This window comes from Pantherophis guttatus, chromosome 5, assembly GCF_059756535.1.
Source record: "Pantherophis guttatus breed Tessera chromosome 5, ASM5975653v1, whole genome shotgun sequence".
Classification (NCBI taxonomy): Eukaryota; Metazoa; Chordata; class Lepidosauria; order Squamata; family Colubridae; genus Pantherophis; species Pantherophis guttatus.
In genome coordinates this window covers 94,659,598-94,675,619 of record NC_142067.1, presented here as the reverse complement: position 1 = coordinate 94,675,619, position 16,022 = coordinate 94,659,598, and the positions used below count along the sequence as shown (strand labels likewise).

General features: G+C 38.2%; 1 protein-coding gene across 1 annotated transcript in view; it reads left to right on the top strand.

The window, feature by feature from the left end:
* Nucleotides 1-16,022, top strand: part of MGAT4A (alpha-1,3-mannosyl-glycoprotein 4-beta-N-acetylglucosaminyltransferase A) — a 68,647-nt gene that overhangs the window by 43,654 nt on the left and 8,971 nt on the right. The window contains exons 7-12 of the mRNA XM_034431318.3: nt 954-1,000; nt 3,377-3,490; nt 4,685-4,760; nt 9,297-9,411; nt 10,730-10,860; nt 13,803-13,910. Coding sequence (XP_034287209.1) covers nt 954-1,000; nt 3,377-3,490; nt 4,685-4,760; nt 9,297-9,411; nt 10,730-10,860; nt 13,803-13,910 — 591 coding nt within the window. The remainder of the gene's footprint in view (nt 1-953; nt 1,001-3,376; nt 3,491-4,684; nt 4,761-9,296; nt 9,412-10,729; nt 10,861-13,802; nt 13,911-16,022) is intronic.

Here is a 16,022-nt window from a genome sequence, read left to right as displayed (position 1 = left end):
GCAGTGTAGAACTTCTGGGTGTACATGATGGTGGAGAAAGGAATGGTTATCCTGAACCCAGACACTGGAATTGGATGAGGCAATGATATGCTACTTATGTATGCCAAAGAAATCATGCTGTGCTGATTTTTTTTAGAGAGGTTACAAAGCTAATTAGAAGGATTTTAATTGGGCCACCTCAGTTCTTAACATAGTTAAAATGCAGTGGATACTTTGCTTGTGTGTAGAAATTGGGAGGCACAATTGGGCAGTAACAACATAGATCACCCGTAAGTTCTATCATTGCAATTCCCATTCCCGACTCCAGTTTGCTGCAGTTGCAGAATGGGGCCAGAGATAAGCCATCTCATAATCAAAGTAAGCAGATATCATGGGGAAGGACAATTCAGAACTTGAAGTAGCAGAGATTGTGCATGTGGAGAGGTCCTGCTCTTTTTTCAATGCTTTTCTGGGTTCAGATTCAGGTACCATGCCCAAAATATATGTGCCTATTGTGTATTTGTGAATAAAGGGCCTATATTTAAACTGCTGCTTTTCTCAATCAAACATACGAATCAGAGGAAAAAATCATTTCCCAACTATCCTGCTTTTGATTTTGCCAACAAAAACTGCTTTAAATAGCTGTGTCATTCACAATAGAGGCAAAGCATAGGTATTATATTACCATTCAGGTCTGTTTGACCTCATGGCTCTAACACTGGAATTGCTTAATTAAAAGTAAACATGCTTAAATTTAGCATGCTAAAATTGAATTTAACTGAATGTTCTGCTGGCTATTATCTGTGACAAGAAAACAATCTTTTTGTATGGCATTTGTTAATGAATGAATACATTTGGGATGTTGATGTCATGTTAGCCTACTTGAAGAACAAAACTGGGTATACAAACTATGCAGTTGTCAAACCAATTATCCATACTATGTATAAATACGTTGTTTTCCTTTTTTTTTCTAGACAGAACTTGAGTATGTAAATGGTGTTGTGGCAAACCTTGAAAAAGAGTAAGTTTCATTTATATAAGTAACCACTGAAATATTTTGGATTATCCACTTTTTAGTACACAGTTTAGAGTCCAAAAGTGACATTTCTAAATAGGTTTGTGTAATACATTATATCAATACACAATACATTACAGTTAAATGCAATGATACGATTCAAGTAATTTAACAACCGGTTCTCCCTAATGACCGCCTAGATAGGTGTGGCTGGGGGCTGTGTCATGTGACTGAGTGGGCATGGCCAACTCAACGTCACTCAGCAGGAAACTGCAGGTGGCTACTTCTGGCCTTTGTTGGTGCAGCTGGGCATGCATGCCTCTTTTGCTCGGGGAGACACCCGACCTGCTCTCTGCCCTGAGACACTGGCCTGCTGTGTTCACTGCCACCGCCTCATGGCTTGCCCTCTGACCCCCGCCACCGCTGCTGTTGCCAGGGGCGAGTGGGGCAGGGTTGCATTGTGGCTCTGCATCGTAATGGGCTCCAGGAGGAGGAGGAGGGACCCCAACTCCCCTTTGTGAAGTGTGCTAAATTTCACTGTGCTGTGCAAGGCGCTGTGAAAGCAGCGGGCAGGCCACTTCAGCCATAAGGCAACAACAGCAGTGGCAGTGGTAGTGGCGTGGGTTGGGCCAGCGGGCAGGGTATGAGGCGGCCACGGTGGTGAACGCGTCAGGCCAGTGTCTTGGGATGGAGAGCAGGTCGTGTGTCTCCCTGAGTGACTGAGGCATGCCCAGCTGCACTAACAAAGGCCGGAAGTAGCCACTCGCCGTTTCCGGCTGCAAAAATCTTTTTAAAAACCCTGACTGTCAGGCAGCAAGACCCAGCAAGAGATGAGGCACCAGAAAATCAGACCCAGCTGCTTCTCTCTGCCACGGGGCTTCCTGGACGTGGCTTACAGCTCTGAGCCTGAAGCAGTGGGAAGCCAGGGCTGCCTTGAGCGCAAATGTACTGTGATGAAAATGGAGTGCTGTTGCTGCGCAAAGGCAAGTACAGGCACACTTCACTCCTGCACTAAGGCTCCGGCCATCACCACCGCTGTTTCGGCCACCTGTGCTGCTCCACCTTGCTGCAACAGTGCCATTACCTCACTCTGACCAGCGAGGGCTGCGCGACTCCTTGCACCACTTCTTGTAGCACCCTCTATGGTGGAGATTTTCAGCCCCGCCCAGAGCGAGTCTCCCTCTCCCGCCATCGCCCTTACCTTCTCAGGCCAGACAAGGAGTGACTTTGAGGGGAGGAGCAAGGGGTGGGGCCTGCCAGTGGTGGGATCAGCCGGTTCACCAAACTGCAAAAAGTTAACTATCGGTTCGGCTGCACTAGTTTGAACTGGCTGAATCCCACCATTGCTTAAATAGCTACATTGAACATTGAGATAACTTTCCTTCTAAAACAGCAAATAGCATTACAATATAAGATCCAGGCAGGCGTGAAATGGATACATCCACATGAAATAAATATTGCATACCTACATTAAAGTTTTTATGGTAGTGGTAAAATATAAAAAAGACTATCTAGGTGCTTAAGAAGTTAATATTGGTTGGTTCTGTAAAATACATATTTACCTTTGTAAACTCTTCCATTGATAATTGCAAGTAGTTTGAGACAATATGCTGCATTGATTTTATAGATGTAGAATTTTCAACCTCAGAAACTATCAAAGGCTTGGTGAACACAGAAGCCTCTTCAGTCTAGTGTGGCCCCAGGTGACAAAACTCAGTGGTGAAATGTAAAATTTGTTACTACTGGTTCTGTGGATGTGGCTTGGTGGGTGGGGGTAATGTGACTGGGTGGGCGTGGCCAACTTTTTTTTTTTAACTTTTAAAAGCATTTTAAAAGCCTCTGACAATCGGGCAACTCAGCTGGGATTGTTAGAGGCTTTTAAAAGCATTTTTTTTCTACAACCTCCTTGGCCGAAGAGGTTGCAGGAAAAAAAATGCTTTTAAAAGGCTCTGATGATACCAGCTGAGCCGTGCGATCATCAGAGGCTTTTTTTTAACTTTTAAAAGCATTTTTTCAGCCGAAAAGGTTGTAGAAAAAATGCTTTTAAAAGTAAAAAAAAACAGCCTCTGATGATTGCGTGGCTCAGCTGGGCATGGGGGGGGTGCGCAGGGATTTTTGCTACCGGTTCTCCAAACCACCGGCGCCATCGCTACCGGATCGGGTGATCCGGTCCGAACCGGGAGCATTTCACCCCTGACAAAACTATAGTTTTACATGTAGGTTGAAATCAGCAGTTGGCCTCCAATTTATTAACTTGCTCAGTGCCTTACATTTTGTTTCACAGCTGAATAAAAAATTGAACCCAAGTCCAAATTGATCACTGATGTCTGAAGTAAAGCATCCTTAAATATAAAATAACAAAGCTGACTTTTCTGACCCCAGGTTTTCTACAGAAATTCGTTCTGGTTTAGTGGAAATAATAGCTCCTCCTGCGTTTTACTATCCAGACATGAAAAATCTAAAAGAGACATTTGGAGATTCAAAAGAAAGAGTCAGGTAAGGACTTTTTTTCTTGCAGGTGTGAAACTACTAGATCTTAACAGAGATAGTAGATAGTCTAAGATACTCTTAACTTAAATATTGCATTTGAGAATACAGGGTAAACTAGGCCCAGAATCAGGCTGCAAATTCTATTGCATGTTTTGTATCCCGATCTTTCCTAATTTGGTGCCCTTTAGATATGCAGGAACTATAGTTTTCACAGTCCTCAGCCATTGGCCATGTTGGTTATAGAATGTGAAACTGCCCATATACAGCATTTGAGGAAAGACAGCTTCCATTATTCTTACTACTCTTACTATTACAGTATTCTTCAGGAATATTCATTTTTAAACATGACCTCAGACATGAGTCTTAAGGAAAGGGTTTTTCCAATCTAAATCTTATCTTTTAGCTTTCTCATAATAATGTCAATTTTGCTGTTGTAGCCTTCTTTTGATCCGCAAATGCTTAGTTTGGCACTGTGTTTATGTCATCGGATTTGGAACTTTTTTGAGCTGCTACTGTGGTATTTGGTGACAAAGCAGATAAAGCGGAAATATAGTTTGGATTAAATAATGGCTAGAAAAACATTCTATAATGGCTATTGTTGCTGCAATCCTAGCACTAGAAGTCCATGTTTCTTTGGTAATGTCTGCTAGGACTTGGGGCAGAACCAAGGTGCTTCCAATTAGAACATGGGAGTATTTTTTTGTGATATTAGATACACATCAAACCAAAGTAAATATGACACAGGAAAACCTTGAACAGGATCTGCAAGATTTTTGAAGGACATCATCCAAACTTTCCCTTCCACTGGCAAAGGAAACTGAAGGCCAATAAAGATTCCTATGCAAAAGGAAGGAGGGTAGGGAACAACTTGTCACAGAAGAAATTGGGTGGAGAGTCCCCCAATGCAGCAGAGCAGATTTTCAAGTCCAAAAGAATGTAGGAAACTGCATAAGGAAAGGACATTGAAAAGGAGCTTTTTCCTCTGTTAGACTTCCTGTGATGGGCCTCTTCAGAGGTTCCAGTGAAGTGGTGGATGATGATATTTGGGAATCAGTCGGGGTGTGGGACGGAAACAGAGAGATTACTTGTGTTCATTCATTATTAAAATAATAATAACTAAAAGCCATGTTTATGTTTCAAGCTTATGTTTTGTCTGCCTGCTCACATGCAAAGTCAATAACATTAAATATTTAATTTTAGATGGAGGACAAAGCAAAATCTGGATTACTGTTTTCTTATGATGTATGCACAGAAAAAAGGTGTATACTACATTCAGGTAAATTGTTTTTATATTTTGAATGTAAAAGTGAATATTCAAAATATTTTTAAAATGTGTAATAGTGAACATGGCATAGTGAGTATTCCATAACACAACTATTTATCAAATGGTCCTTTAAACCTAATAAAATTTATTTATCATAATACCAATTATTTATAATATATTATTTTACAAAAATGTGTGTGTGTGTGTGTGTGTGTGTGAAATCAATAAAATAATGAAAAATAGTGGAGGATTTAAATGTTTGTTTTGCAGTGGAATTTAAAATTTCAATTTAAAATTAAAACTGCCTTTTCATGATTATTTGAAATTTTAAAAAGCTTGTAGGATTCTTAAACATGAAGTACATGCAGTATTTTTAACTTAATTAGCATCTGTTATTGTCAAAGTTGCATTTTGTAAATTTGGTTCAGCCTACCAGGCATCAGTGTGCAATAAGGCCATAGGCAGAGAGTTACACATGTTTAGATTTTTAGCCTCAAAGCATCTAATTAGTAATTAAGCAATACTAATTTTGCCCTGGAAAAAGACACAGATTGGTATAGTTAAAGTGCAACAAGCATCTCTTTTTGTATGCTCTCATTTGTCTTTGAATCCAAAGTGTTACATAACTGTAAAGCTGGCCCAGACATGTAAACACCCCTTGTTTAGTGACTACGTTGGTTAGCAACCATTTGCAAATACAACAGTAATAAAAATATTAATTTCCTGACCAATGTGCTCACTTTTATTCAAAATTTTGTACACATGACATTAGTGGCACACCTGAGTAAGAGTGACACTGTTGTAGCTGTACAAGAATCTTTTCTGAATGACATGGTATTAATCAGTGATCTTCATAGCTTCTCTCTTTCTCTCTCTTTTGCTTAATGATCTAGTTGTTGGAATGGATCATGGTTGTTAAATGAGGAGTGGGCGTAGTTTGTATGTAAAGCACAGAATTGCATGGAGAAAAAAAAGACTACTCCATCACAGCTTTTAGTATTCCCTCTCTGAGATTTTTTTAAAGATGTGCAAGCAGTCTCATTATAAAAAAAAAAAATTAATGATCTGGTCCCACAAGATTGTATTATATTGGTGCCTTTGGTCTAAGTCTGCAGATGTCCCTGGGCACATAAATGAGAAAGCAAGATTCTCCATAGGTTTTTTTCCTTTTTTTTTGGTCCAGAATACCTTTGAGTTCACCCAGGCTTAAAAACATCTGAGGAGAGGAGTGGAACAGAACAACATTCTGGGAATCAGCACTTTCCTTTCCTATGTTCTGACTCATTTTAAAAAGAAGGAAGGAAATTTAAAAAAAAGTTTCTCTTAAAATAATGATTGGCTTCTGAATAGGATTCTACATCATGTTTACGGTTGGGTGGAGAAGTTTGTTCATGTTGCTGAGCATTTGGATGTGGAAATTTCTGTGGGTCATTTCCAGCTTAGTTTTCACCCATCGGACTTCCCAGTCAATCTCTCTATTGAGATGAGAGCAAGTACACACATCAACTCAGTTCAGCTAACAAGAGTAACCTTTATTAAACATCAGCAAATATTTAAAAAATTGGCAGAAAGGGACAAAAGGTTGGCAAAAGAATAGAGACAGGAGGACACAAATGACAGGCAATAATTTAGATTTATATATCTGCCTAAATATCAAAAGGCACAAGCCTTCCAGAGCCATTGGAAACCATACTAATGATCATGGAGAGTCCCAAAGGAAGTGGCCTTTGGTTCTTCCACCTTTAAACCTTTTGTGAATATAGGACATGAAGTGATCCAGCCCTTATTCTGCAATGTGAAAGAAACAGTTTTGTAGAATGGAATGGTGCATCCAACAGTAGGTGCATTTTTGGAGATGAATTGTGTGTGAGTGTTTGGCACTACTTGAGTATCTTCTGTGAAGTGAGAATTGTTGCCAGGGATAATTTAGGGTGTTGTCATTACCATTAGCAGCTTGTTGTTTTGGCTTTTAGAAAATTGGAGGATGACATGCACATGGTTTTTTGTTTTGCTTTTGAGATAGATTATAAATTTTATTGTGTTATCAGAGTTGTCTTGAGAGTTTGATATATATCAAACATCACTGAGCATCACTGGAAAATATTTTGCTGTGGGGAACGGATGTTTTGGGGTTTAAGACATAGAAGTCTATCTTGGTCATAGTTTCTTTAGTAAGTTAATTACAACGGCTGATGTTAATTTGCAGTTCCGCAATCCTATATTTTACCTAGAGACACCCCCATTAAAAACCTTAAAGGCTGTATTATTGAAACAATATTTGGCCATTGAATTTCATGAATCTCAGTGGAATGCCTTATGTGAAAATTCTTTTAAAACAATTTCATCAAGTTATCAAGAAATTGTATAGAAGAAATTCCTAAATAGCATCATGATGTATTAAAATTATATGACATCCATCTCAATTTTTTCAAATTGTGCTGGAGATAAACATATATTTATTATTTTGTTTTTGATGCAATGGTAAGCATCGCAACAATCTTTTAAAGTGAACCATGCAGTGGTATTGGTATGTTTTCTACATTTTAAAAAGTGCTACTTTAAAAAAATCAGTTTTAATTATTAATAATGGTCATTCTGAAATACTGAAAAATCAAAGCATAATATTCTTAGATTGATAGCAGATTCTAAAGTGTGGGAAACTGCACTGACACAAAATTAATTCAGAAACAAAATTTAAATTTAATAATAAAAAATAAATGTATCATTTATTAGATAAACATTACTGTTTTTTAGATTTCTTCTATCAGCATAAATGACATCTTTTAAGAAATATATTAAATGATAATGATTAATTGTTGTGTTCTCAGCACTCTTTTTCATACACACACACACACACACACACACACACACACACACACAGAGTTCAGTATTCCCAAAGACTAAGAATATATTTTTTAAATTCTTTCTTTTTCCTGCATTTTGCTTTTATAATTGGGGAGGGGGCAGGGAGTAAATTATACCATAATTCGGTGCTCTAGGCCACGTTCCATTCTTCCCAGATTTTGCTCAAGAGTATTCCCCAACTTTGTAAAATAGATTTTGAGAATGTTTCAGAATGGGACCAGGGAAGGAAGGAGATATATTTGTTTACCATGAAGAGAGAGACAGGCCAACCCTTCTTATAAAGTGCCAGCCCAAGACTGAGTAATAACCACAGATGTATTATTACAGTTGAGCTGCCAAGACAGATACTTGGCACATCCTGCTCTGTTTTCCTTTCTGATTAAATACATGGATAAAGAGTATCAACCTTTGCATACCTCCTTAAAATTAAGTCTCATTTAGTGTAGCAGGACTTAATTCATTTTCTTTCGAAGTCTCTATAGCATTGCAGCCTAAATTATGACAAGGCTGCTACTTCTTTTTAATGTAAGGTTTGCTAAGGCTTTTGTAGCAATGAGCCTGGGGACAAAGCCTGCAACGTGGTTGGGTTGATTTGTTTGTTAGTGTTTTGGTTGTTTACCCTGGTTGCATATATCAGAATAACAGAGTTGGAAGTGACCTTGTAGGTCATCTAGCCCAACCCTCCGCCCAAGGAGGAGACACTACACCATTTCTGACAGATGGCAGTCCAATATTTTTGTGTTTGTTATATGGTGTTTTTAATTGCTGTTAACTGCCCAGAATCATGGATTTGGGATGGGCAGCCATAAATAATAGAGAAACTACCTGTGGAAGAAAGGGCCCCTCCTTATAAATCCAGATAGTGCTCGACTTAGGACCACAATTGAACCCAACATTTCTGTTGCTAACTGAAACATATGTTAAGTGAATTTTCCCCATCTTATGACTTTTCTTGTCACAATTGCTAAGTGAATCATTGCGGTTGTTAATTTAGTAACCCAGTTGTTAAGTAAATCTGATTTTCCCATGGACGTTGCTGGTGAGAAAAGGGGATCCCCACAAAAGGGGATCACATAATTGCAACTGTCAGAAATATGAATCAGTTGCCAAGCATCTGAATTTTGATTACATGACTACAGAGATGCTGCAGTGTTGTAAGTGTGAAAAATAATCTCTTTTTTTCAGCATCATTGTAACTTCAAACGGTTACTAAATAAACTGTTGTAAATCGAGGAATATCTTTATGATGTTTCCTCTGATAGGTCACATGATATTTCCTTCATCACACCCGCAGCCTAATAGTGAGACAGCCATAACAGTATTTGTGTTAAAGAAGTATTTCCCTCTTATTATTATACTCTCCAAGGGCAATCCTTGTCTGCTTTTTCCCTGGAAGAAATTCAGGTGATTATACTGGTTTGAAGCAGAAGCTACAGAGACAGAATAAGCATTAGCAGTAAGGATAGCAAATTTCTTATCAGAATAGGTTTCTGCTGGTTCAGGGATGGGCAGAGAACATTTCAAGTCATCAGTAGGAAAAGGCCCAATGATAGCTGGATTTAATGTATGTTTGAACCTGAAATCTGCTTAGTTTAGTGCCACCCCCATACAACTTCATTCCTCATTTAATTTCTTCTATTTTGCTTGCTTGCTTACTTACTTGCTTGTGCTTGGCTCCCTTAGCTTGAGGATGACATCGTTGTCAAGCAGAATTATTTCAGCACAATAAAAAATTTTGCACTTCAGTTGTCATCAGAAGACTGGATGATTCTAGAATTCTCTCAGCTGGGGTTCATTGGTAAGAAAAAAAAAATCCCTTACATAATTTTTAAAAGGGAAGGATAGAAAAGCGCTGTAAAATCTGGGAAAGTAGTTTAACAACCCCCATCCCACATACAAAAACAACTTTACAGTTCATTTTGTAATATGAAAATATTAGTTGTAAATTTTCCCGTGCTAGATTATGTGTAGATAGCATTTAACATGTAACAAAACGCATGTGATAGAAAAGGGAATAATGTTATAATGTCTGCAGTTCTTAAATAAAAATTTTAAAATTGAAGTATAAGCCTTAAATGGACTTCAGTCATCTAAACAAATTCATTTATAGATTAAGACAAATGAAAAGCAATGTTTTAAAAGCTTTCTTAATGTCTTATTTCTGCCTCTATCAAGGCCAGCAATTCAATATTTGCTTCTGAATCCATATTTGAAGAGAGATTCTACTTTCCTCGTATGTTAATATTAGTCTGATACAAGTTTTTGAAGATACTGGGTTTCTTTAAAAAAGAGTGTGACTTCTCTAATTCTTCACTACTGTAGTATGGCATTATAATTTCTAGCATTTGGTATACTATGTTCAACTAACAGCCTCCTTTAAATTGATAATGGAAACAAACGCCTAATCTCCCATTCAGTAGAGGGGGAAAAAGGAGTAATGACAAAAGCAGGGTTGCACCGTGATGCAAACTTTCCCTTTTGTATGAGTGTTTTGTCAAAGTGGTATGATGCTGCATGTGGCATTTGACAAAAAAGTGATCGCTGTAGGTACCTTTGCTTCGACATCTGCTGAAATGAATGCAACAGTTCCTATGAATTGAGGAAGACCACCTTTGCCCGAGAAACCCTGCACAAACAGGGAATGCCTTAATCAGAGTGCAAGACATATCATGAGAATGTTTAGTTCTGGAAGAAAAATGTAGCATAAAACAGAAAATATAATTATGGATGCCAGTTTTTAAAAATTTTGATCTCCAAAGGGACAGTTTAGAGCATTAATTGTTAATAAATGAGAAGGTACAGAGAAATGAAATTTAATATACATTAGTTTTAGTTTTATGTTTGAAAGTGTGTTCATCTAGGTAGCAGTTCCATGCCCTTGTGTCTTCAGCCTTTCTTTTTACCTAAATGAACCTATTAACCTAAATTATTCTAGTGCAAATTTATACTGATAGTGCTACATTATATAAAAAGAGCAACTTGCAGTAATTTGCTGGTTCAGATTCTAAACAACAGAGTTTTGGGTTCATACTCTTTAATGGAACACTGCATTTATCACTCAAAGTGCTAAATTATTGTTGATACATTGTTATTTACAGGTAAATTATTATTTACAGGTAAAATGTTCCAGTCTCCAGATATTACACTCATTGTAGAGTTCATACTTATGTTTTATAAAGAGAAACCAATTGACTGGCTCTTGGATCACATTCTTTGGGTGAAAGTATGCAATCCGGAGAAAGATGCAGTAAGTTGGTTTGAGAGTTTAATGTTTCTGAAAAGTCTACCTATATGACATGATTGTAAGAAAATATGTTAAGAAACCTAGTCATAGTTTTTATAGCTCTTTTCTAAATTATAGTTTCTTGTAGATAAACAACGTTTAGTGTATTATGAAATGATTAAGAAGATATGATTAATGGTTGAGACATTACCAGAAAGAAATCATTTGAAGCTGTGCAAAGCTTTCGGATGTGGTGGGTCAGTGGCTAAGATGCTGAGCTTGTCGATCGAAAGGTCGGCAGTTCAGCGGTTCGAATCCCTAGTGCCGTGTAATGGGGTGAGCTCCCGTTACTTGTCCCAGCTTCTGCCAACCTAGCAGTTCAAAAGCACGTAAAAAATGCAAGTAGAAAAATAGGGACCACCTTTGGTGGGAAGGTAACAGTGTTCCGTGCACCTTTGGCGTTTAGTCATGCCGGCCACATGACCACGGAGACGTCTTTGGACAGCACTGGCTCTTCGGCTTTGAAACGGAGATGAGCACCACCCCACAGAGTCGGGAATGACTAGCACATATGTGTGAGGGGAACCTTTACCTTTAAAACTTTTGGATGGAGCATTTTGAAAAGCATGATTAATATAACTGATTGTCTTGAAATGTTAAAGAAGAACATTTTCTAGAAGGTTTGGCAAGGCAGTTTCAAAAACTGTCTTTGGCTGTGGGTATGTGCATACACAGACAGCAATTCTCTGAAACTGCCAGAAAAACAAGGCAGCTCTGTGTGCAAGTATCTGTAGTCACAACCATGAACCATTTTGAAGCAATCACACCAAACTTTGCAGGAGACCTAAGGCAAAGAGAGAATGTTTTACTTATGCTAGCATACTGTATTTTGCAAAAAAACAACAACACACCTTTGCACAGCCCTACTATACAAACACTGCAGAGGCCAAGTACTATAAAGACTGGATTATATCCTCAAAAAAATTCAACTTCTCCAACTGTGCCCCAGCAGATAGCATGCCTTCTGCAGGTGGCCAGCAGAGAACATCCTGCCTGAAGTTTGAACACTCATGGCCTGCTGTCCGGTAGGCCAAACAGATTGCTGGGGGAGGAGAGGGAGGGAATCTTCCTGAATCTACTTAGGGATAAACATGCATTTGTGTGAAGGTATTCCATCCCCTTTTTCCAAATGTAGATTCCTTTCTACCACCATGTTTCCTGGCCTATGGATTGAAAGCTGCAATAGTTGAAGTGTTTACCCTGTGTTGAGAATGCCTAATTAATAGAATACTTTGCCTAGGGCAGGATCTATGTAACTCAGGTAGAGAAGGATGGTCCTTTTATGACTTGTGGACTTCAATTCCCAGAATTCTTTGAAGTCCACAAGTCATAAAAGGGCCATGGTTCCCCACCCCTGATGTAACAGAAAAAAAAACTGTGAGGAGCAGGGAAGGACAGACAATTCTTCTATGCCTAACTCTCTCTGTCAGCCTTGGGATGCACTGCTTCCCTTGTTCCTTCCCTTGCTTGACCTTTTGTAGGAAAGGGCTGTCCTGTCAGCAGCAGTAGCAAGGGGTTAGGGACATGGAGCAGAAGTTTTCCCAATTCTATTTCTGCAAAAATCAAGCCAGAATTCTTTTTTAAATGAACCAGGGAGCAATTCAGACTCAGAAGCTAGAAGAAGAGATGAAGCAAAAGTCCCCTTCAATGGGAAAAGAGTTACTTATAAACCCTATAGAACTTTTTATTAAGTCCGGACACAAAAAGAGAGGCAGGATGATCGTAGTGAAGTAAAACAACCATTTATTTCGGGCAACAGGAACAACAACAAAAATAACTACGAACTGAGGGCTGCCCGAGGCTGCAGCTCCTTTTACAGGGAGCTGTCCAGTATGTCAGCCATTGGTGCTTGTTCATTTTCCCACTGGGGAAAATGAACCAATGAGTGAAGGCTGATGTATGACTCACTCCTACTTGCATGTTCAACACTCCTCCCAATGAGTGATGGCTGATGTAAGACTCACTCCTACTTGCATATTCAACACCTTTCCACTACAAAGAGCAAAAGAGTTGCTTCTGCAATGTGAGGCATGCACAGATAAGGGATACAAATGACCTTATGTTGAACTCAACTGCTAGGGACTTCCATTAAATTCATACTATTTTTTTCTTCGCCATAGTACAATTTGTCCTTTTTTGTGTGCTGCTTTTCAACCCCAAATAGATATGTTCAGCTGTCAAACATAGGCAGTGTGGTGAGGCCTTGGAAAACAGGAGTAGTTTTTGAACGGTTTCAGTGTTCATGTGTGGAAATGTTGGCTGTACACCTTGCTTAGCTAGAACCTATGTCTTACAATGAATTTTTTCATGGCCTTTGAAAAGAAATGATTTATCTGATGAAAGAGAAATGAAGTGTGGAAGCAAATCATATATATCGCTTCCACATTTCACATATATATCAATATGAGAAAATTATTGAAAAGAGAAAAAAATAATAGACAGAAGTAGTTTATACTAAAATCAGAAATACAAATTGATTTGTCCAATTATAGTTTTCAGATCAAATCATAACAATAAGAATGATGCCTGATACATTATATTATTAGGCATAACATTTTTATTTTTTATTTTAATTTATTTATTTTAATTAAGTGCATTTCAAATCAGAGTGACATTATAGGTTGCAGAAGTAAAAGCTGCAGTTGAACAATATATTTTTTCTCAGAAATGGCATTTAGAAATCCTAGCAGCTGTGAGAGATGAATGATAAACTATTAATTACTTCCTATAAAATCACTTACTAAAGTTCTGATGACTGAATTTTTGTAGTGGTGTGAATATGTTATTTTAATATGCTAAATAAAAACAAGGTAAGAATGCAATAAATGGCCCAGATAGCCAGTTTTTAAGCCATGTATAATGATGATGTGTCTTATGCTAAAAATATTTCCACCATTTTGTTAAAGAAACATTGTGATCGCCAGAAATCGAATCTCAGAATAAGGTTCAGGCCTTCACTTTTTCAGCATGTGGGTCTACATTCTTCCCTAGAAGGAAAGATTCAAAAACTCACAGTGAGTACTGACAGAAAGCAATATATACATATACCAATTTTTGGAAACTTGTTCATTAATCTTAATTAAGAACTACATATTTTTAAATATATATTTCTTAACTATATACTGATTTTAAATACAATTGCCACAAAATCTAAGTATAATTCAGTCGTTAAGTGAAACATCACATGACCATGACTTTACTTCTTTGTTGTCTATTAACTCTGTTTGTCACAACTCAGTTGGGAAGAATTGGATGTATGTTTGTGTGGTTCTTGTGCTTGCAGGCACTTGACAATTGGCTGTAAGTGCTAATAGATTGCCAGACATCTAGATCATGATCACATGACTGCATCTAGTAATCCCTAAAATCTTTCCTTTCCTTTCCTTTCCTTTCCTTTCCTTTCCTTTCCTTTCCTTTCCTTTCCTTTCCTTTCCTTTCCTTTCCTTTCCTTTCCTTTCCCTTCCCTTCCCTTCCCTTCCCTTCCCTTCCTTCCCCTCAGTCTTGCTTAAGTCAGTGATTTGATTTATACTGATCAGTTTATAATTCTGTTAGAGTGGGTGTTAATCAGAGACTCATAGTGCTTGGGTATGAGTCATGATGGGGAGATGATATTATTTCAAGATTACCCTTTTTAGGTGAGAAGAGTTCAGAAGCTCTTCTAATGCCATACTCACTCTATATGCTGACCTGAGCATTGCACCACATGCAATGGGATCAAAAGTTCTATCTTATCTAAATGAAGAGACAGTATCATTGGTAGATGATCACAGTCAGAAGTGCTAACTGTTGTATGGTCTCTTAGGAAATTCACAAGTCCTGAAGCAAGGGCTGTATCATCTATTGTGCTCAAATTGAGGCCAGACCAATATGTAAACTCCCCTGGTCTGTCCCTAGGATCAACACCATTTAGGATATGTAAACTGAGGTTGCTAAAGCATTTTGCAAGACAAAAATCTGTGAAGTTAGATTTTGGACCTTGGATTGGTGGCTGTCCAACAGTGGACGCAAATATACCTCTGGAGGATATTTATGAGGTTTGAATAGCAATAGCACTTAGACTTATATATCGCTGCACAATGCTTTACAGCCCTCTCTAAGCAGTTTACAGAGTCAGCATATTGCCTCCAACAATCTGGGTCCTTATTTTACTGATCTTGAAAGACTGAGTCAATCTTGACCTGATGAGAATCGAACTGCTGAATTGCTGGCAGTTGGCAGTCAGCAGAATTAGCCTGCAGTACTGCATTCTAACCACTGTGCCACCACGGCACTAAAGGGCCTAATCATTATGGCCAAATCTTGCATTAAAATCTCCTTCTATGATTATGATTATTATTAAATATATATGCCTCCCACCTCATGGTTTAAGGCTAACTCTGAAATCTACTTGTGGATAAGTTAACATCAGTTTGAATTAGTAGTTTTTTAAGCATTGCCAAGTTTCTTTACATTCAACCTGAATTTTTGAGGGGAGTAAATATACATTTATCATCAGAAGTGAGCAATGTTTAAATTTTACCAACGTTGATGTTGCAATATTCCTAAGTGAATTCAACTCAGTGCAGCATATTTTCAATTTGGTAGAAACTAATATAGTCAAGCCTCACTTTGCCTCCCTTTTGGCCAGAAGCAATTGCTTCCAATGAGGTTATGTGACAACTGTCTTGTGTCTCCTGTCTTCCCCTGTCTATGGTTTCTTGCTTTTGGTTGTTTAATATTCAGAAATGTTAGGCTGCTTTTGTGGCTTTGAAGGAGCTGAAACTCCTGAATTTATTCTGTGTCACTTCCTTCTTTTGCTTATTTTCTTGCCATCTCTTGATTGCTTTCATGATAGTACAGTTAGTCCTTGACTTACAACCGCAACCGGGACCAGAATTTCCATTCCTAAGCAATGAGGTTACTGTGTGAGTCACACCTGATTTTATAACTCTTTTTGCCATGGTTGTTAATGAATCCCTTCATTATGAATGCAGTTATTAAGCGAATTGTGCCATCATCAAATGGCTTCCCCTATTAGCAATAGCAATAGCACTTAGAGTTATATACCATTTCCTAGTGCTTTCACAGCCCTCTCTAAGTGGTTTACAGATTGTGGGCATATTGCCCCCAACAATCTGGGTCCTCAT